The sequence below is a fragment of the Rattus norvegicus genome, chromosome X (genome assembly GCF_036323735.1).
Source record: "Rattus norvegicus strain BN/NHsdMcwi chromosome X, GRCr8, whole genome shotgun sequence".
Lineage (NCBI taxonomy): Eukaryota > Metazoa > Chordata > Mammalia > Rodentia > Muridae > Rattus > Rattus norvegicus.
The window spans coordinates 4,464,997-4,486,531 of record NC_086039.1 but is presented as its reverse complement, the minus strand read 5'-3'; the positions used below and the strand labels follow the sequence as shown (position 1 = coordinate 4,486,531).

The 21,535-nt window shown below is 40.8% G+C and overlaps 1 protein-coding gene across 2 annotated transcripts in view; it reads left to right on the top strand.

Moving 5' to 3' along the window:
* The first annotated feature begins 16,331 nt into the window (after nt 1-16,331).
* Nucleotides 16,332-21,535, top strand: part of Rp2 (RP2 activator of ARL3 GTPase) — a 44,130-nt gene continuing 38,926 nt past the window's right edge. The window contains exon 1 of one of the 2 annotated variants that reach the window (XM_039099932.2): nt 16,332-16,621. In XM_039099932.2, the coding sequence (XP_038955860.1) occupies nt 16,520-16,621 (102 nt within the window). In that variant the 5' untranslated portion in view covers nt 16,332-16,519. The remainder of the gene's footprint in view (nt 16,622-21,535) is intronic. The other variant, NM_001109012.2, reaches the window with a different exon arrangement.

The following is a 21,535-nucleotide window of genomic DNA, read 5'->3' as shown; positions in this document are numbered from 1 at the left end:
AGACCAGTTTTAGGCCGTGGTGGTCCGATAGCACGCATGGGATTATTTCTATCTTTCTGTACCTGTTGAGGCCCGTTTTTTGACCAATTATATGGTCAATTTTGGAGAAAGTACCATGAGGAGCTGAGAAGAAGGTATATCCTTTTGCTTTAGGATAGAATGTTCTATAAATATCCGTTAAGTCCATTTGGCTCATGACTTCTCTTAGTCTGTCTACATCACTGTTTAATTTCTGTTTCCATGATCTGTCCATTGATGAGAGTGGGGTGTTGAAATCTCCCACTATTATTGTGTGAGGTGCAATGTGTGTTTTGAGCTTTAGTAAGGTTTCTTTTACATATGTAGGTGCCCTTGTATTTGGGGAATAGATATTTAGGATTGAGAGTTCATCTTGGTTGATTTTTCCTTTGATGAATATGAAGTGTCCTTCCTTATCTTTTTTGATGACTTTTAGTTGGAAATTGATTTTATTTGATATTAGAATGGCTACTCCAGCTTGCTTCTTCTGACCATTTGCTTGGAAAGTTGTTTTCCAGCCTTTCACTCTGAGGTAGTGTCTGTCTTTGTCTCTGAGGTGAGTTTCCTGTAGGCAGCAGAATGCAGGGTCCTCATTGCGTATCCAGTTTGTTAATCTATGTCTTTTTATTGGGGAGTTGAGGCCATTGATATTGAGAGATATTAAGGAATAGTGATTATTGCTTCCCGTTATATTCATATTTGATGTGAGGTTATGTTTGTGTGCTTTCATTCTCTTTGTTTTGTTGCCAAGACGATTAGTTTCTTGCTTCTTCTAGGGTATAGCTTGCCTCCTTATGTTGGGCTTTACCATTTATTATCCTTTGTAGTGCTGGATTTGTAGAAAGATATTGTGTAAATTTGGTTTTGTCATGGAATATCTTGGTTTCTCCATCAATGTTAATTGAGACTTTTGCTGGATACAGTAATCTGGGCTGGCATTTGTGTTCTCTTAGGGTCTGTATAACATCAGTCCAGGATCTTCTGGCCTTCATAGTTTCTGGCGAGAAGTCTGGTGTGATTCTGATAGGTCTCCCTTTATATGTTACTTGACCTTTTTCCCTTACTGCTTTTAATATTCTTTCTTTATTTTGTGCGTTTGGTGTTTTGACAATTATGTGACGGGAGGTGTTTCTTTTCTGGTCCAATCTATTTGGAGTTCTGTAGGCTTCCTGTATGTCTATGGGTATCTCTTTTTTTAGGTTAGGGAAGTTTTCTTCTATGATTTTGTTGAAGATATTTACTGGTCCTTTGAGCTGGGAGTCTTCACTCTCTTCTATACGTATTATCCTTAGGTTTGATCTTCTCATTGAGTCCTGGATTTCCTGTATGTTTTGGACCAGTAGCTTTTTCCGCTTTACATTATCTTTGACAGTTGAGTCAATGATTTCTATGGAATCTTCTGCTCCTGAGATTCTCTCTTCCATCTCTTGTATTCTGTTGGTGAAGCTTGTATCTACAGCTCCTTGTCTCTTCTTTTGGTTTTCTATATCCAGGGTTGTTTCCATGTGTTCTTTCTTGATTGCTTCTATTTCCATTTTTCATTCCTTCAACTGTTTGATTGTGTTTTCCTGGAATTCTTTCAGGGATTTTTGCGATTCCTCTCTGTAGGCTTTTACTTGTTTATTAATGTTTTCCTGTGCTTCCCTAAGTGTGTTCAGGTCTTTCCTGAAGTCCTCCAGCATCATGATCAAATATGATTTTGAAACTAGATCTTGCTTTTCTGGTGTGTTTGGATATTCCATGTTTGTTTTGGTGGGAGAATTGGGCTCCGATGATGGCATGTAGTCTTGGTTTCTGTTGCTTGGGTTCCTGCGCTTGCCTCTCGCCATCAGATTATCTCTAGTGTTACTTTGTTCTGCTATTTCTGACAGTGGCTAGACTGTCCTATAAGCCTGTGTGTCAGGAGTGCTGTAGACCTGTTTTCCTCTCTTTCAGTCAGTTATGGGGACAGAGTGTTCTGCTTTCGGGCGTGTAGTTTTTCCTCTCTACAGGTCTTCAGCTGTTCCTGTGGGCCTGTGTCTTGAGTTCACCAGGCAGCTTTCTTGCAGCAGAAAATTTGGTCTTACCTGTGGTCCCGAGGCTCAGGTTTGCTCGTGGGGTGCTGTCCAGGGGCTCTCTGCAGCGGCAGCAACCAGGAAGACCTGTGCCGCCCCTTCCGAGAGCTTCAGTGCACCAGGGTTCCAGATGGTCTTTGGCTTTTTCCTCTGGCGTCCGAGATGTGTGTGCAGGGAGCAGTCTCTTCTGGTTTCCCAGGCCTGTCTGCCTCTCTGAAGGTTTAGCTCTCCCTCCCACGGGATTTGGGTGCAGAGAACTGTTTATCCGGTCTGTTTCCTTCAGGGTCCGGCGGTGTCTCCGGCAGGGGTCCTGCCGCTCCTGGGCCCTCCCCCACGGGAGCCCAGAGGCCTTATACAGTTTCCTCTTGGGCCAGGGATGTGGGCAGGGGTGAGCAGTGTTGGTGGTCTCTTCTGCTCTGCAGCCTCAGGAGTGCCCACCTGACCAGGCGGTTGGGTCTCTCTCTCACCGGGTCTGGGAGCAGAGAGCTGCTGCGGGCCGGGATCGGCGGGTGTGGGACTTCTGGTAAACACAGAACGTGCCCGGTTCTAGAGAAATTCTGCTTCTGTGTGTCCCAAGCTCACCAGGCAGCTTTCTTGCAGCAGAAAATTTGGTCTTACCTGTGGTCCCGAGGCTCAAGTTCGCTCGTGGGGTGCTGCCCAGGGGCTCTCTGCAGCGGCAGCAACCAGGAAGACCTGTGCCGCCCCTTCCGGGAGCTTCAGTGCACCAGGGTTCCAGATGGTCTTTGGCTTTTTCCTCTGGCGTCCGAGATGTGTGTGCAGGGAGCAGTCTCTTCTGGTTTCCCAGGCCTGTCTGCCTCTCTGAAGGTTTAGCTCTCCCTCCCACGGGATTTGGGTGCAGAGAACTGTTTATCTGGTCTGTTTCCTTCAGGGTCCGGCGGTGTCTGTGGCAGGGGTCCTGCCGCTCCTCCGTAGTGCTTTTCTTAAAAGAATGGCACATGTAGATTTTCACATGCCACATGAAACACTTTTTAGGTATGGATACAGTAAAATGAGATTTTAAAGTTGAAGTACAGTACTTATTTACACACGTTTTGTTCAATTTTGTTTCTTCAGAGCTGTAAGCTTGTGTGCAAATATTGCTTCTCCTCTGGGAAACTCTCCAAGCCCAAAAGCCCATTCTAAAAAGTCTCACAGCTCCCCTGACAAATGTGTAAAATCATTTGCACAGGAATATTTTACATTCTGACCACAAGCCTGACCAAAATCAAATCCCCATTACATATGAGTGAAAAGAAACCCCCACATACATCTGTGAGTGGTTTATATTGCCCTAACAAAGAGACACAGAGAGGGAGGGGCTTAGTCAACAGAAACAGTCTTACAGAGCTGGAAGTACAAATTCAACATATTGGCAGGGTTAGTTCTTCCTAAGGCCATGAAGGCAAAATTTGGTGGAGGTCTCTCTCCTTAGCTTTTGAGCAGCTTATTTAAGTATCATCATATCATCTTTCCATTTGCATACCTGTGTTCAAACGTCCCCTTTTTATAAGGACATTAATTCTATTGGATTAATACTAATTGTCTCACTTTGTCTTAGTTACCCCTGTAAAGACTACTTCTAAATAATCTTACATTCTTAGGTACAGAGGGCTAGAATTTCAGCATACACATTCTGGGGAAACTGGACTTACATTACTTTATGCCCTAGCATGTTCTCACCTGTTCTGTCACTCAGAGCCATTGCTTGGTTGTTAGACTTGATATGTTCAGTATAGACTAGGAGGTTAGAATGCATCACAAGAAATGCATTTTCTGTGACTCTGAAAACCAAAGGAGAGAGTCAACTTGGCCTTAAACTTTAGATTCTTGACTGAAGAGGGAGCTCAGTGGGCTCCATTAACAAAAGACCCTGGGATCCATCTCTAGCATAGAAGACAAAACCAAAGCCAAACAAGACCCTTCAGGCTCTTGAGGGACATCCTAACAGCAAACCTCAAATACTGTGATTCAGCTCTTGATCACTGACAATGGCATAAATCACATTATTCTGAAATATGCTAATGATTCAGGGCTAGAGAGATAGCTCAGCTATTGGACTTATTCACTGCTCTTGCAGAGGACCAGAGTTTGGTTCCCGGCTCCCATGTCAGGTGGCTCACACCACCTGTAACTCCAACACCAGAGGCTCAGATTTGAGACTGGGTTTATTTCTGCTAACAAGAAAACAAATATGATAAGAATTCAGACAATCTTAGAGCCCTTTGCTTGAATGAATCTTGCATATATTCTAAGAAAGGCCCTGGCTATTTTGTGTTAAGCATTTTATGCTATATCTCTTTAAAATATGTGATATATATTATAGAAACTTCAGAATCTATAAATCTTGAGTTTCTTCCAGTCTTTGAGTGAGTTGTTGCTGATTAGATGCCATTCTCTGTACACAAGAATCAAGGAATGCTGGACAGAAGTGATTGAGACACTTCCCTCCCTGACACTCAAGTGCACCCTTGTCTAAGAATGTGCTGTGTAGCTGGGTGTTGTGGTGGGGAGGAGGGGAAGTGAAAATTGCGCCAAACCCAGCAAAAAAACTCTGGAGGAAGATTTGTGTCTAGGCTAAGCACTGTTGTTTATTTGCTTTGCTAGAAACTAGAGGAGAGGGAAGGAGAGTAAACAAATTCTACTTTATAAGCACCAGGTGTCTGGGTCGCTTAGGTATTGACCAGCTACACAATGCTAATATCTTTCTTTGGTAAGTTTTTGGAATTATTATTACAGATAACTTTTTTAGAGAGTCTGAACTTTTTGTGTAGTTGAGGCTGAACTACACCTTGTGATTCTCCTGCCTCAGTCTTCTGAGTGTTAAGATTATGGATATGTGCCACATCTGACTATTATTTATATATATATATATATATACACATATATATACATACATATATATATATATATATATATATATATATATATATATATCCTTAACTAAACTTTTGTATTTCGGCATAAGTTATTTTGACCAATCATTCTCCCCAACACACACTATTTTATAATTGTTTTCAAATAACATGAATGTTGATGGGTGGCAATCATGTGAATTGGAATCTTCTATCAGACGAGAACTTATTTTAGTATACATGGGAAGAGGAAACTAGCTTCTCTTAAAGTAAAATCCTAAGGATATTTTTTGAGCTCAGGAGGACACCTCCCACCTCAACCACAGGCCACATCTGCCAGAAGATCAGGTAGCATGCAGATCTCTTATCTGTTCCCCAAGCAGACCCCCAATCCCTCACGCACTGCAAACAGAACACCAGCTGCACTCCCACTACCATCTGCTCTACTCCCTCCCACCTCTCCAGGCTTCTGTCCTAATCTCCCTCCCAGCCCCTAACACCAGCAGGCATTCCCTTTGAATATACCAGCCCAACAGGGCAGTAGTATAGGCAACACACAGCTATCACACTCTGAAAATCGAGAGAGGGAACAAAAACCAAGGAACAAAACAGCCATCCAATGAAAACAAACCCAGGAATCAGCACCTAGAACTACAATCACCTCAAACCCAGAAGCCTAGACACCAGTGTAAGAGCACAGTCAACAACAGCCAGGGCAGTATGTCTACACTGGAGTCAGATATCTTAGCACAGCAGGCCCTGAATATTCCAACATAGCTGAAGCACAAGGAATAAACTTTAAAACTAACTGTATGACAATGCTAGAGGTTCTTAAAGAGGAAATGAATAAATACCATAAAGAGAACCAAGGAAATACAAACAGTTAAAGGAAATGAATAAAACTGTTCAAGGCTTGAAATATAAGTAGAAACAATAAAACACAAACTGAGGGGAAATTCTGGGAAGGAAAAATCTAGGAATTCAAGCACTCAGGCAACAGAATACAATAATTCAGGCAACAATTCACCAACAGAATAAAAGAGATGAAATATAAAATCTAAGACTTTAAAGATATGATAGAAGAAACATACATTCATCAAAGAAACTATTAAATCTAAAAAACTTCTGATGCAATTTCCTGACATCCAGGATATCTGGGACACTATGAAAAAGACCAAACCTAAGATGGACAAGAATAGAAAAAGAGTTCCAGCACAAAGGCCCAGAAAATACTTTCAACAAAAGCATAGAAGAAAAATATCCTTCTTTAGAAGAAGATGCCTATGAAGATACAAGAAGCATACAGAAAATCAAATAGATTGGACCAGAAAAGGAAGTCCCTTCTTGGGGCTGGAGAGATGGCTCAGTGGTTAAGAGCATTGACTGCTCTTCCAAGGTCCTGAATTCAAATCCCAACAACCACTTAGTGGCTCACAACCATTTGTAATGACATTTGATGCCCTCTTCTGGTGTGTACTTATAAATAAATAAATAAATCTTTAAAAAAAAAAAAGAAAGTCCCTTCTCCACATGTCTTAGTCAGAGTATCTATTCCTGTACAAATCATCATGATCAAGAAGTAAGTTGGGGGGCTAACATTTCCACATTCCTGTTCATCACCAAAGGAAGTCAGGACTGGAACTCAAGCAGGTCAGGAAGCAGGAGCTGCTGTTACTTTCTGGCTTGTTTCCCCTGCCTTGCTCAGCTTGCTTTCTTGTAGAACCCAGGACCATCAGCCCAGGGATGGCTTCACACACAATGGGCTGGGCCCTCCACCCTTAATCACTAGCTGAGAAAATGCCTTACAGCTGGATCTCATGGAGGCATTTCCTCCTTTCTCTGTGATAATTCCAGCCCTGTCAAGTTGACACACAAAACCAGCCAGCACATCACATAATAATTAAAACACTAAACATACAGGCAAAGAAAGAATATTAAAGTTTCAAGGAATAAGACCAAGTAGCAATGAAAGCAGACATATTAGAATTACACTTGAATTCTCAGTGGAGACTATAAAATCCAGAAGGACCTGGACATTCCAGATGCTAAGAGACCACAAATGTCCTATACCCTGTAAAACTTTCAATTATCATGGATGGAGAAAATAAGATATTCCATAATAAAGTCAAATTTAAACAATTTTTAACTATACATCCAATCTTAGAAAGAAGACTTCAATCTAAGAAGATTAACTATACTCATAAAAACAGAGGAAATAAATAATCTCACACCAGCACAGCCAGGAGAAGAGAAATGCTTTTGAAAGTAAATGGAAGTAGAAGATCAAAAAGAACTGTTTGAGAGTTAAAGTATGAAAAGAAATGTTGGCTCCAAAAATCTCCTGCATGTGCAAGTTTTGTTCTGAAATGTTCTAATCTACTTCTTTAATACTTAGTATAAACAGGGCAGACTCTCACTGCAGTAGCCAGCTTCTCAGGTGACACCTAAAAGATTTATACTTTACAGTACTTGCTTCTCTTGTTTAGTCTGTGAGTCACAGTAGCCTAGGTGGCCAATAGAATGCAGTGGAAGTGACCTGTGGCTTCTGAGGTGATATCATTCATGGCATTATGACATTTGTTTTGGTCTCTTGAAAACTCACTGTTAGAGCCCAAGCACCACAAATGGAGTCCAACTATGCTGAAGACACGGTGAAGAGAATCCATGAGATTCATATAGATGAATTCCTGGCCAGCCTTTTGACTATTAGAGCTAGCCAAGCTTAGGCTATAGATGTACTGTGTATCAAAGTTGAGTTGCTGCTGTCAATTCCTGCCTAAATGCACATTCATGAGCAAAGTTAGCATTTTAAGCCATTATGTTTTAGATGGTTCACTGTGTGTCAATAGATAACTGAAATGCTGCAATTCCTCTTTGCTCTTTCACTTGATATGAAGTGAGTACAGAGTGAAAAAGGGCTTGTCTGGTAGACATGGGGAATTTTCTAGCTAACATTGTTAGTGTTATTGATTTATTTATGGTGTAAAAAAACAGATGGATCACTACCAAATACCTTCTACGAAGCCACAATTACTCTTATACCTAAACCACACAAAGACACAACAAAGAAAGAGAACTTCAGACCAATTTCCCTTATGAATATCGACGCAAAAATACTCAACAAAATTCTGGCAAACCGAATCCAAGAGCACATCAAAACAATCATCCACCATGACCAAGTAGGCTTCATCCCAGGCATGCAGGGATGGTTTAATATACGGAAAACCATCAACGTGATCCATTATATAAACAAACTGAAAGAACAAAACCACATGATCATTTCATTAGACGCTGAGAAAGCATTTGACAAAATTCAACACCCCTTCATGATAAAAGTCCTGGAAAGAATAGGAATTCAAGGCCCATACCTAAACATAGTAAAAGCCATATACAGCAAACCAGTTGCTAACATTAAACTAAATGGAGAAAAACTTGAAGCAATCCCACTAAAATCAGGGACTAGACAAGGCTGCCCACTCTCTCCCTACTTATTCAATATAGTTCTTGAAGTTCTAGCCAGAGCAATTAGACAACAAAAGGAGGTCAAGGGGATACAGATCGGAAAAGAGGAAGTCAAAATATCACTATTTGCAGATGATATGATAGTATATTTAAGTGATACCAAAAGTTCCACCAGAGAACTACTAAAGCTGATAAACAACTTCAGCAAAGTGGCTGGGTAGAAAATTAACTCAAATAAATCAGTTGCCTTCCTCTATACAAAAGAGAAACAAGCCAAGATAGAAATTAGGGAAACGACACCCTTCATAATAGACCCAAATAATATAAAGTACCTCGGTGTGACTTTAACAAAGCAAGTAAAAGATCTGTACAATAAGAACTTCAAGACACTGAAGAAGGAAATTGAAGAAGAATTCAGAAGATGGAAAGATCTCCCATGCTCATGGATTGGCAGGATTAATATAGTAAAAATGGCCATTTTACCAAAAGCGATCTACAGATTCAATGCAATCCCCATCAAAATACCAATCCAATTCTTCAAAGAGTTAGACAGAACAATTTGCAAATTCATCTGGAATAACAAAAAACCCAGGATAGCTAAAGCTATCCTCAACAATAAAAGGACTTCAGGGGGAATCACTATCCCTGAACTCAAGCAGTATTACAGAGCAATAGTGATAAAAACTGCATGGTATTGGTACAGAGACAGACAGATAGACCAATAGAATAGAATTGAAGACCCAGAAATGAACCCACACACCTATGGTCACTTGATTTTTGACAAAGGAGCCAAAACCATCCAATGGAAAAAAGATAGCATTTTCAGCAAACGGTGCTGGTTCAACTGGAGGTCAACATGTAGAAGAATGCAGATCGATCCATGCTTATCACCCTGTACAAAGCTTAAGTCCAAGTGGATCAAGGACCTCCACATCAAACCAGACACACTCAAACTAATAGAAGAAAAACTAGGGAAGCATCTAGAACACATGGGCACTGGAAAAAATTTCCTAAACAAAACACCAATGGCTTCCGCTCTAAGATCAAGAATCGACAAATGGGATCTCATAAAACTGCAAAGCTTCTGTAAGGCAAAGGACACTGTGGTTAGGACAAAACGGCAACCAACAGATTGGGAAAAGATCTTTACCAATCCTACAACAGATAGAGGCCTTATATCCAAAATATACAATGAACTCAAGAAGTTAGACCGCAGGGAAACAAATAACCCTATTAAAAAATGGGGTTCAGAGCTAAACAAAGAATTCACAGCTGAGGAATGCCGAATGGCTGAGAAACACCCAAAAAATGTTCAACATCTTTAGTCATAAGGGAAATGCAAATCAAAACAACCCTGAGATTTCACCTCACACCAGTGAGAATGGCTAAGATCAAAAACTCAGGGGACAACAGATGCTGGTGAGGATGTGGAGAAAGAGGAACACTCCTCCATTATTGGTGGAATTGCATACTGGTACAACCATTCTGGAAATCAGTCTGGAGAATCCTCAGAAAATTGGACATTGAACTGCCTGAGGATCCAGCTATACCTCTCTTGGGCATATACCCAAAAGATGCCTCAACATATAAAAAAGACACGTGCTCCACTATGTTCATTGCAGCCTTATTTATAATAGCCAGAAGCTGGAAAGAACCCAGATGCCCTTCAACAGAGGAATGGATACAGAAAATGTGGTACATCTACACAATGGAATATTACTCAGCTATCAAAAACAACGACTTTATGAAATTCGTAGGCAAATGGTTGGAACTGGAAAATATCATCCTGAGTGACCTAACCCAATCACAGAAAGACATACATGGTATGCACTCATTGATAAGTGGCTATTAGCCCAAATGCTTGAGTTACCCTAGATGCCTAGAACAAACGAAACTCAAGACGGATGATCAAAATGTGAATGCTTCACTCCTTCTCTAAAAGGGGAACAAGAATACCCTTGGCAGGGAAGAGAGAGGCAAAGATTAAAACAGACACAGAAGGAACACCCATTCAGAGTCTGCCCCACATGTGGCCCATACATATACAGCCACCCAATTAGACAAGATGGATGAAGCAAAGAAGTGCAGACCGACAGGAGCCGGATGTAGATCGCTCCTGAGAGACACAGCCAGAATACAGCAAATACAGAGGCGAATGCCAGCAGCAAACCACTGAACTGAGAATAGGACCCCCGTTGAAGGAATCAGAGAAAGAACTGGAAGAGCTTGAAGGGGCTCGAGACCCCTTATGAACAACAATGCCAAGCAACCAGAGCTTCCAGGGACTAAGCCACTACCTAAAGACTATACATGGACTGACCCTGGACTCTGACCTCATAGGTAGCAATGAATATCCTAGTAAGAGCACCAGTGGAAGGGGAAGCCCTGTGTCCTGCTAAGACTGAACCCCCAGTGAACTAGACTGGTGGGGGAAGGGCGGCAAAGGGGGGAGGGTTGGGAGGGGAACACCCATAAGGAAGGGGAGGGGGGAGGGGGATGTTTGCCCGGATACCGAGAAAGGGAATAACACTCGAAATGTATATAAGAAATACTCAAGTTAATAAAAAAAAATAAAAAAAAATATATGCCTTCGAAGCTGTCTTCTGAGAAGTAACTATGTCACATCTATGGTCAAGACATAGGAGAACCAGAACTATCTCAAACTTGTGGTCAGGCATAAAGCCACAGCTCAACATTGTAATACAGATGAATATGTGTATAAAACTAAACACAAAGGAAAGTTCTCCACAGAAACAAATAACAGGAGTGTGAATGGTGGTGTGATGGTTTGTATATGCTTGGCCCAGAGAGTGTCACTATTAGGAGCTGTGGCCCTGTTGGAATAGGTGTGTCACTGTGGGCATGGGCATCATAGCTACCTGGAAGGCAGTATTCTGCTAGCAGCCTTCAGATGAAGATATAGAACTCTCAGCTCCTGCACCATGCCTGACTGGACACTGCGAGGCTCCCACTTTGATGATAATAGACTGAACCTCTGAACCTGTAAGCCAGCCCCCAACTAAATGTTGTCCTTAAAAGAGTTGCCCTGGTCATGGTGTCTGTTCACAGCTATGAAACCCAAACTAAGAAGTTGGTACCAGGTATTGGGATATTGCTGTGATAGGCCTAACCATGCTTTTGTTTGGAAGAATGTAGATTTTGGGACTTTGGATTTGAAAAAGCAGTGGAATGCTTTAAATGGGGCTTAATGAACTATCCTAGTAGGAATATGGAAGACTTTGTTACTGAGAGTGATTTGAATTGTGCAAGCCTGGCCCAACGGGTTTCAAAGGATAATAATTTCAGTATGTGCTGTGAAGACTGCTTTTGTGGTATTTTGGTGAAGAATGTAGCTGCTTTTTGCCCTTGTCTGAAGAGTCTGCCTGAGACTGAGATGAAAAGACTCAAATTAATTGCACTGACAAAGGACAGCTCAGAAACGCCCATCATAGACTTTGTTCTCTGGTTAAATCTCATGAAGAACATTCTAAACAAGCATAGCAAGCTTAGAAAGGAAAAATATAAAATATATGATATTAAAAGGGGCACCAGGAGCTGAATCCTGTGTTCAAGGATATTAAATTGAATTAAGGGAGTAGTGACCTTTGGGCAAAATCCTACCCAGCTAAAAGTTTAGGTTCAGGTATAGTAATACAAGCGTTTAATCCCAGGACGCAAAGACAAGCAGATATCCGAGCTAAAGGCAAGCCTAGAGCATATGCTAGGTGAAGAAAAAAGAGCATATGCTAGGTGAAGAAAAACTTAAAGTCAGGTTTGGTGGACCATACCATTAATCCCAGTGCTTAGGAGACAGGCAGGCAGATCTCTGAGTGTACAGAACAAGTTCTAGGACGGCCAAGCTTAGGCAGTGAAGGAATTGGAAAACAGAAAGCTGGTGATAGTGTAATAGAACAAGAGGGCCATGTTCCAGCCTCAGCAAGCAGCATAACCCAGCAGCTTTAGCCACATGGCTCTGGCTTTAGACTCCAGAATAGAAGGTACTACTGGTACAATTGGTGCTAGTTAGCTGGGGCTAAGAAATTAGTGGTGATTAAGAAGAGACCAGCATCATTGAGATGAAATCTTCTGGGAAGTGTTTTCTGAGAGTACAAAGAAGCTGCATTCCAGAGATAGCCAAGGTTGTACCTCCTGCAGCAGCTGTCCTTGGTAAAGAGTAAGAATCACCCAGGTGGTACTGGTTTTGAAGGCATGAAGGGGGCATGAAGAACAGCTGAGACTTGGCACTGTGAGAGGCCATGGAAGGCCATTGATGAAGGTGCAGCCTCAGTTGTAGTTGATGGCCTAGGATTGAAGGGATCATGCAAAGAAGTTGAGGCTTGGCACCATGAAGAGAACCTATTAGAGGCTATTGGTGAAGCCTAGTTGCAAAGGAAGACCCCAGTGTATTGTAGATGCCGGTACCATGGGATGATCACCCAAGAACAGCAGTGTCAGTGGAGTAGATCAACCTGAGCTTAGAGTCCTACAGAGGGCAGAGTTGGAAAAGGGGTACCAGCCCTTTGGTGGAGCCCAGACATTGTGTGTGTCATGTGTGGATCCCAGACATTGAAACAAGATGCTATAACATTGAAGTTGCCTTGGAGACCCCAAGATGTTTGAAATGTCAGAGCTGTGGGCTATCTGCTGAGGAAAACTTCTAATGAGGATTGGAACCAGCTCAGGAGAAAGAAGTTTGTTGCAGTCAACAACGATGAAAATCGAGTTGGAGATCTGAAGACCACTTTGATGTCAGACATGGAGATGCAGAGTTTAGGTTTACCCAGCAGGTTTCCTGTCTTGCTTTGGGAATTAGTTAAGTGATTGGATGAATCTCAGAAGAGACTTTGAACTTTGGACTTTTAACATTGTTGAAACTGCTATAGACTATGGGAACTTTGGAAATTGGACTAAATATATTTTGCATTATGCTGTGTTTAGGTATGCCCCCATAGACTCATATGTTTGAATAAACCTATGGGGGCCAGGGAGTGGAATGTGATGGTTTGTATATGCTTGGCCCAAGGAGTGGAACTATTAGGAGGTGTGGTCCTGTTGAAGTAAGTGTGTCACTGTGGGTGTGGGCTTTAAGACCATCATCCTAGTTGCCTGGAAGTCAGTATTCTGCTAGCTTCCTTCAGATGAAGATGTAGAACTCTCACCTCTGCCTGGACCATGCCTGCCTGGATGCTGCTATGTTCCTGCCATGATGATAATGGACTAAACCTCTGAACCTGTAAGCCAGCCCCAACTAACTGTTTTCTTTATAAGAGTTGCCCTGGTCATGGTGTCTATTCACAATAGTAAAACCCTAAATAAGCTAGGTGGGAAGTGTCTGTCTAGGCAAGATAAGTAATTGAACTTATGCCCATGGCTAGCACATACTTTTGTAGGATTTGCTCAACACCTACTTTTATAATGTGGAACTCATTCCTGCCATTGCACAAATTAGAACATGTGTGCATGTCTGTCTATAGACAATTAATTGGCAAAAAATGTGATTATCTCCCTCCAGAGTCTGAGTTAATATATAAGGAGCTCATTTCACATTCTGCCCACTGGGACAGAAGAGCCAGGACTCAAGGTAGAATGGCAGTTGGCAATAATATATATGCTGATTAGTCATTAGTACAGAGCTGGGTTGCAAAAACGTCATGGAAATTCATGGTGGGAATAACTAAAGAGAGATATGGAGAAGACAGAGAGAGACAGAGATAGAGATAGACACAGAGATGCAGAGACAAAGAGGCATGGGCCTGGTGACAAAGGTCTGTAATCCTAGCTACTTGGGATGCAGAGGCAGGTGACTCAGTTTAATGCCTGCCTGGGTTAATAGACAACTTAGCCAAACCCTGTCTCAAATTTTAAAGTATTTTCTAAAGGCACAGGGAGGTGTTGGAGATTTATGTTGGTGATAGAGCACTTGTCTAGCATGTATAACATGTGCAAGGCTTTAGTTTAAACTCTAGCACCTCTGAAGAAGAAAAAAGAGCAAGAGAGCAAAACAGATCACTAATTTTACCTTTGTTTATTAGCTTTCTAATCCTGGGTATTCTTGTGTGGGTGAGAGCTATATGAAAAGGAAGAGACAGTGTCTTGAGTAAACCAGGCTAGCAAAACTCCCTCCTGCTTCTAACTTTCAAATGCTGAGAATATACTATAACACCCAGCTACATTTGTATGATTTCAATTTAATTTTAGTTTAATTTGATTTGGGATTAGACTGACAGTGAGATGAGAGTTAACCAAGAGCCTTCAGTTTTATTTGAGGATCTCTAAAACATAATTACAGGTTGATCTAGGATTTGTTTCAGGCTTGAGTTTCTTAAGAGGACATGTTTCAAAGCAATGAGTTTAAGAAATTCTTTCTCTAAAATTAGTATTATTGAGTTGTGTCTTCATGAAGAACATGATCCATGAAGAACAGAGTCCTGTAGGCATCAGAAAGCCAAGGCAGATGCATCTCTACTTCTTTATCGATGACAAATTAGAGAGGCACAAGATCAATATAGGAAAAAGCCTGAGACACCTCAGGATCTGAATTTTTTTAGTTCCTGCTCAGTTCCTCTCGTTGTGGCCACAGATTCATCCCTAGATCTCGGCTTCTTACTCTGCACTCTGCAGTGATCAAAGTTTTACTATTCTATGAATATGAACTACCCTCACATAGAACTTGGATCTGACTGAAGAAAGGGGGTGTAATGCCCAGTTTTTATTGTGTAAGACCTGGAACTTAACTTTCCAGTCGTTTATAATTCTTAAGCACTGTACCTTTCTTCCTGGTTGTGCAAAAAGAACAGGAAGTGAAAGGAGGAACAATCTTAATGCCCAAATTAAGTCAGAGGCTCTTTTAGAGTCCACATTAAATGCAATAGGTATGGTCAAGTGAAAATTTGAAATTGATGGTCTGCATTTGATGTCTTATGATGTTTCAATACTGTATCTCACAGAAACCAACCTATCTATTATGAAAGCATTACATGGACATTGTACTCAAAGTCCGCCCAAATACAGCAAATGTTAATAATTGTGTATATTTTTATATATTCATGCAAAGTTTGTACCATTTGCTTTGAACAGATCTGGTTTATATGGCAGGGTTTATATCCTCTATTAGACTTTGCACTGCTTGAGTTCCTAAAGTTCCTTTTCCACATGCCTCCCTTACCTCTGCAGTTATATTACTGTCTTTTGGAAGAGAATGGAGAAAGGATGTATGTGCTTCTGTCATTAGATGCATAGGCTGAGAGATTCAAAGGTGCATGCCTTTTTATGATATCCTTTTGCTCTCAGATGCACTGTTCTAGTAAGGAGACAACACTCAGTTATTATCCCAGATACTTGTCCAATTTTGGAGCAGTAAGTGGAAGCTTTTAGAAATCCCTCAAAGAATTGGAGAGATGGCTCAGTGTTAAAGATCACTTGCTCCTCTTGCAGACGATCTGGGTTCGGTCCCTAGCACCTGCTTGGTGGCTTACAACTATCAGTAACCAGGAGATTTGAGCCCTCTCCTGATCTCTACAGACACCAGACAAGGACAATTTGGCCAGAAGTTTGTGGGTTCCCTAGAAGGGTACTACTGAAAGGGAGGAGTGAAGGATAAAATTTTGTTTTACAAAATCAGCAAGAATTAATTTTCACTTGCAGTTTATGTCATAAAACAAGTTTACTATTCTGCATGGCATTCCCTCCAGAGCTTAAAAATTGGAAACTTTAGAAATTTGAGCACCAGGTGGGGAAAGGGTACTCAGCTCAATCAAACAGCAGCCAGCGGCTAGCTCGCCCGAGGGGGGGAGCCCACTGCGAGAGCACCTGAGTTGGCCAGCCCCGCCGCTGACGTAGGATTGGTGAATGAGTACTTTGGCCTGAGCTCATAGGAGCAGAACAGCTTGCGGGGCTTTGATTGGCTCAGTGGCTGCTGCCCGCTTATTGGTTGCCATAGGTCGTCACGGCGACAGGGGGAGGGGGGGGTGAAGGGTGTTGGGCCTGGCGGGAGTGCTGAGGGTTGCAGGCGGCTGGGTTGCTCTCCTGGGCGGTGTCCGGGGAGCTGTTGGCCAACTCACCCTGGGTTCCCACCACCCTCCGAGAGGTGTCTGAGCGAGTGGGGTCCACTAGCAAGACCCTTAAGCCGGCACCATGGGCTGCTGCTTCTCTAAGAGGCGGAAGAGTGGAAAGGAGTCGCGGACTGAGGGAGAGGAGGAGCAGCCCAAGCTGTACAGCTGGGACCAACGGGAGAAGGTGATGTTTTGGGGATCCCCTGCTTTGTGTCCTCCTTGGCTGCCCTTTGCAGCCGAGGAGAGCGGGGCAGCTTGGCGGGTGGCTCACAACTGGCTTTCAACTGGCGCGCACAGGCAGCTGAAGTTCCATGACTTTGGGGCGGGATATGAAGGGCCCAAAGGAGGCATAGAATTGGTGGTCACCCTAACTAGATTCCCCAGGGCCTCTCTGTAGGCTTTTGCACCCTGACTCTGGATCCCAGAAAGGACTCCAGGGAGAGAAAGAGCCGGGAGGGGTGATGAATCTCCAATCAGCTCATTTCACCAGCAATGGCCAAAGGGGTTTAGTTCAATGGTCGAATTACACACACAAGACTGATTCTCATCTTCTCTGTGGCTTGTATTCCCAAGCTGTTACTCTTTTGTCTGCCCTCCTCGGCAAATCGCTCTTAGTGCCTCTTGGTGTTACTCAGTTATTAAATGGACTGTTTTATGTCTACCTTTATTCTCTTCTTCCATTTAAGAGAAAAGAATAATGAAAATTAAGGCAGTCTTGGAATGTATTGTGTAAGGTGAAAGTACCAGCACAAACCAGGAAGTAATTTATCATTGCTGCTTTATATGAATAAAAACGCCCTTATTTTTTATCACACACATATATATATTGGGATACACACACACACACACACACACACACACACACACACACACAAAGTCTTCCAATCTTGCACAAAATGTACTTACTTAGGCATACATTTCACAATGGTTCCTCTTTCTACATAGTTCTTCATTTCTGCTTAGCATAATTGCTTAGTAAAACACTTAATAGACATCAATTATTTTGGCTTCTCAAACAAAATAAGAGAGCTTGTTTTTGAAATAGTTGTCATAAACAGTTAACTATTTCTTAATGCAATACCTTTGACCAGAAATACTTTATAGTAAGTCTTGTATTAATGTTTTGGTATAACAAGTCATCCTGCATCATTTCAAATCCCCAGCCAGAATTAGGCATTCATATAAACAACATTCTCAAAATGTTGGCTTTTAACAAATGGAAGATGCTGATGGAATTCTCAGGCTCAGCTTTTTGCCTTTGACTCTGAAACCCTTCTTGGGCCATGTGGCCTTTTGTTCCTCTTATTTTATAGCAGTATTTTGTGATGTAGGAAAGTGGTGTATTTTCTGTTTTATAAGAAGATTGTACCATCAAATTTATTTGGTGGGCAGATTTTGAAATATTCATTTCGACAGCCTTAGGATTTCTAATAGTTCTGTTTAAATTTTTTCTCCCCAGTGCTGGGAATTGAACCATGCTAGGCAAGCATTCTACCACTGAGTGGCATCCGTAGCTAAACAATGCTCTTTAAATTTGAACTTACTGCTGCAGAGAGTGTTTTTGTTTGTTTTGTTTTAAAGTCTCAGGCTGAAAGTAAAAGTGTGCTTTTTTTCAGTAGTCTTGGTTGGCTGTGCTTCACTGTTTTATAGGGGTTTTTTTTTTCTTTTTTTCTTCGGAGCTGGGGACCGAACCCAGGGCCTTGAGCTTGCTAGGCAAGCGCTCTACCCACTGAGCTAAATCCCCAACCCCCACTGTTTTATAATAATTGTTTTTCTGCTAACTTCTACTTACAAAGTTCTGGTTAATTTGGATCTTCTGGTCTTGTTATTATGTTATTTTTGCAATAGGATCTTTTTTGTTATGTTTTGAGACAAGGTTCTCGTGTAACTCTGCCCCGTCCTGAATATATGGCTGATCTCCCTACACCCATCTCCTGATTGCTGGAATAGTAAGCATACATCACCAACTTATGTTAGAGATAATGTTTTGATATGTACTTCTGGCTAGCCTGTTACACATTGTGGATTTCTGGCAATCCACCTGCCTGAGCCTACTACGTACAGAGATTATGGGCTTGTGCTACCACACCCTGATAGTTGGGAATCTTTCATATGAATACATTCTGTGATTTCTTTTTCTTATGCTCTTTACCTAAGTAAAAGTACTGAAAAATAGCGTAGTGAATACTAACATCTAAGTGTCCCCCACCATGTGAGCTGCATTAAACTTTCTAGTGTAAACAGGAACTTTAAATTTTTTTCATATTTTATATTTTTTTACATATTTCTATCCAATAAAGAGGTCAGCCCTGAAACCATATACATACAAACAGCAAAAACAGACAACAGACTTAGTAGGTTATATTTTTATATTTATGCATACTTACACATACATAGACATATATATGTAATAATAATAAAGGAACCCTTTTTGAGAGCATTACTAGGTACTATAGTTGTAGAGATGTAAGAGCTGTGATTGAAAATGTAAAATAAACTCATATTTCTATATATATTATATAAATAACTAGATATATAATTCTATATAATACATAGTATGCATAATATACCATAATATATTATTATATATTACACACACATATATATAATTATATATATTAATAAATTTAATAAAAGTTAAAACCTCTGTTGTAGTGCTGGGAATAGAGCACAGAATGCTACCCACTCTACCACTGATCTATATTCCTAGCCCTCCAGTGGTACTTTTACTGAGTCTGGTCTTGTTGTCTATTGAAACTGTTAGTTTCTCACTATAAGCAATTGAATGTAAATACACAGCCTACAGAAATAAGTGAGATACATTATATCTGTAGCAATAGAAATGGTTTGTCTCAGGTTTTCTTAATATCATGGAGTCTAAGTCTGTGTGGTTTAAAGTTAGAACAATTAGTCAACCTATAAGAGTTTTTTAAAAAGGAGGCCTGTAATTTCCTTACCATTGGAAAAGTGGTGTTTCAAGTTTCCTTAGGTTGTATAATCAGAGTTGACGGGTACCCCATGGGTTTTGAGTTTTGTGTTGGGTAATTGGGTCAGCCTTAAGGGACTGAAGCAAGGAGAAATTTTCTCAATTAGAAAGAATGTTTGAGAACTAAGTAGTGTCATGGCAACTTACATACTACAGTCAACAGTGGAAGGAATTCATTTTCCTTTGCTGCTGACTTTGAAAAAGAAAAAAAACTTACTACACTGACACGAGAAATATTTTTGATTCCATGGTTTCTGTTTAAATTATTTGGAAAGAAATGCCTTTTCTTATTATTTGTATGCTGTATTTTATAGTTAAGCAAATTATTCAATATATATTCAAATACCAAGGAAAAGCCAAAATTACTATTCTTGCCCTCCAAGACCTTGTTTGCTCTTTGGAGTGAAAACTGGAAATACTGAGGCAAAATGAGGTGAAGATGAGTGGCACAGAAAGGGAGTTTTCAATTCTCACTTAATCATGCTGTACTCTTCAATAATAGAAAGAAGAATAGTTCTTATGGCTGGGCAAGGTGGTACATGCTGATAATGCTAGCAACTTGGAAGGATTGCTGCTTCTGAGCTCAGGGCCAGCCTCCTGGGTTTCAGGCTGCCCTGTGTGAGTATGGCCATTGTGAGATTGAGATCTTAACTCCTTAAAAAGAAAAATAAGAGTTAGTTTTCTAAATTATGGCCTAAGTATGAAAATTGTGATTTGAGTATGAAGAACAGACTTGTATCTGCTACATTTTTCTCATGATTATTCAAAATAGTACTTATTTGAAGCCAGAGCTTCAGACCAGAAATTCAACTGACTGTTGTTCAACTTTGGGTAAACCAGCCAATTTGTGCATTTCAAGCTCCTTAGCTATAAAGTTGGCTAGTCTTAAAGAGTTCTGCACAATTTAGCAAGGCAAGGACCTTTCCTAAAGAAGAGACATTAGATAGTAATTGTCATGTGCAGAGAGACACTTTGAGCACAATTTACAGGAGGATATAATTCCAAGAATTGTTCATCAATAGAAGGGATGACTTTGTGGGGAACCAATGTTTATGTAGACCCTTCAGAAGTTGGATGGGTAACCTGCTAGAAAGACGCATCGGCCGTGGATAGAAAGCTAGATGCTATTTTCATCATCTTCTAAGTGTGTGAGGTAATTTAGTTGTGGATTAACATGAACTTAACCATCCCAGAACTTAATATCTTAAAACCCTGGCAAATATTGTTTTTGTTTAGGACTCTGCCCTTTGTGTACAGTTAAGCAAGGTTGTCTCTATGTGGAATCAACTGTGGCCACTTTAGTAGGGGTTCCAGGATCTTTTTCAGGATGGCTTAACACCAAAGGTGACTATCATGTTGATACAGGCATTCAGTTGGGAGCTCAACTGGGGCTGAAGGCCAAGAACTCTCCATGTGTATTCTGGGCTTCAAGGTCCAAGGGCCACTGACTTGATCAAGTCTAACTGATGTTACATCCTTTCCCCCAAATAACTATTTCTAATTTCAATATTTTATTACAAATATATTTAAGTTTTTTATTTTACAATTATGTATATATGTGAATATCTGAGTATGGGTTTGTACACATCAGAGCAATGCCTAAAGAGGGCAGAAATAGGCTTAAATCCTCTAGAACTGGAGTTTCATGCAGTTAGGAGCCATGTGACATGAGTGCTGAGAATTCAGGTCCTCTGCAAGAACAGTATGTGCTCTGACTGGCTGCACCCTCTCTCTAACCCTTTAGTAGATGCATTTTATTAGATATATTTTAAGAGAAAACCTTTAATGTATACCTTAAAGCTTAAAAATCATATCTGATACAAGCTGCTTTTTAAAAATACTTTCTTTTACAAACTGGATTTCCATTAAAGTGAACAGATTCCATTAGTATATCTCAGGATATCATTACTGAAGTTAACTATAGAAATTAAATTTAATAAAAATTTTGCTTGCTGCCTAGTAAAGTATTAAGATGCTCATTGTTGTTTCCTGTTAGGGAAATAATACTTAAATAGTACTGTTGGATACTAATATCACATTAACTCCTACTCCTGCTAATGTAGCAAGTTTGAGGCCAGCATGGGCCTCGATGCATATAAACTATGCACATTT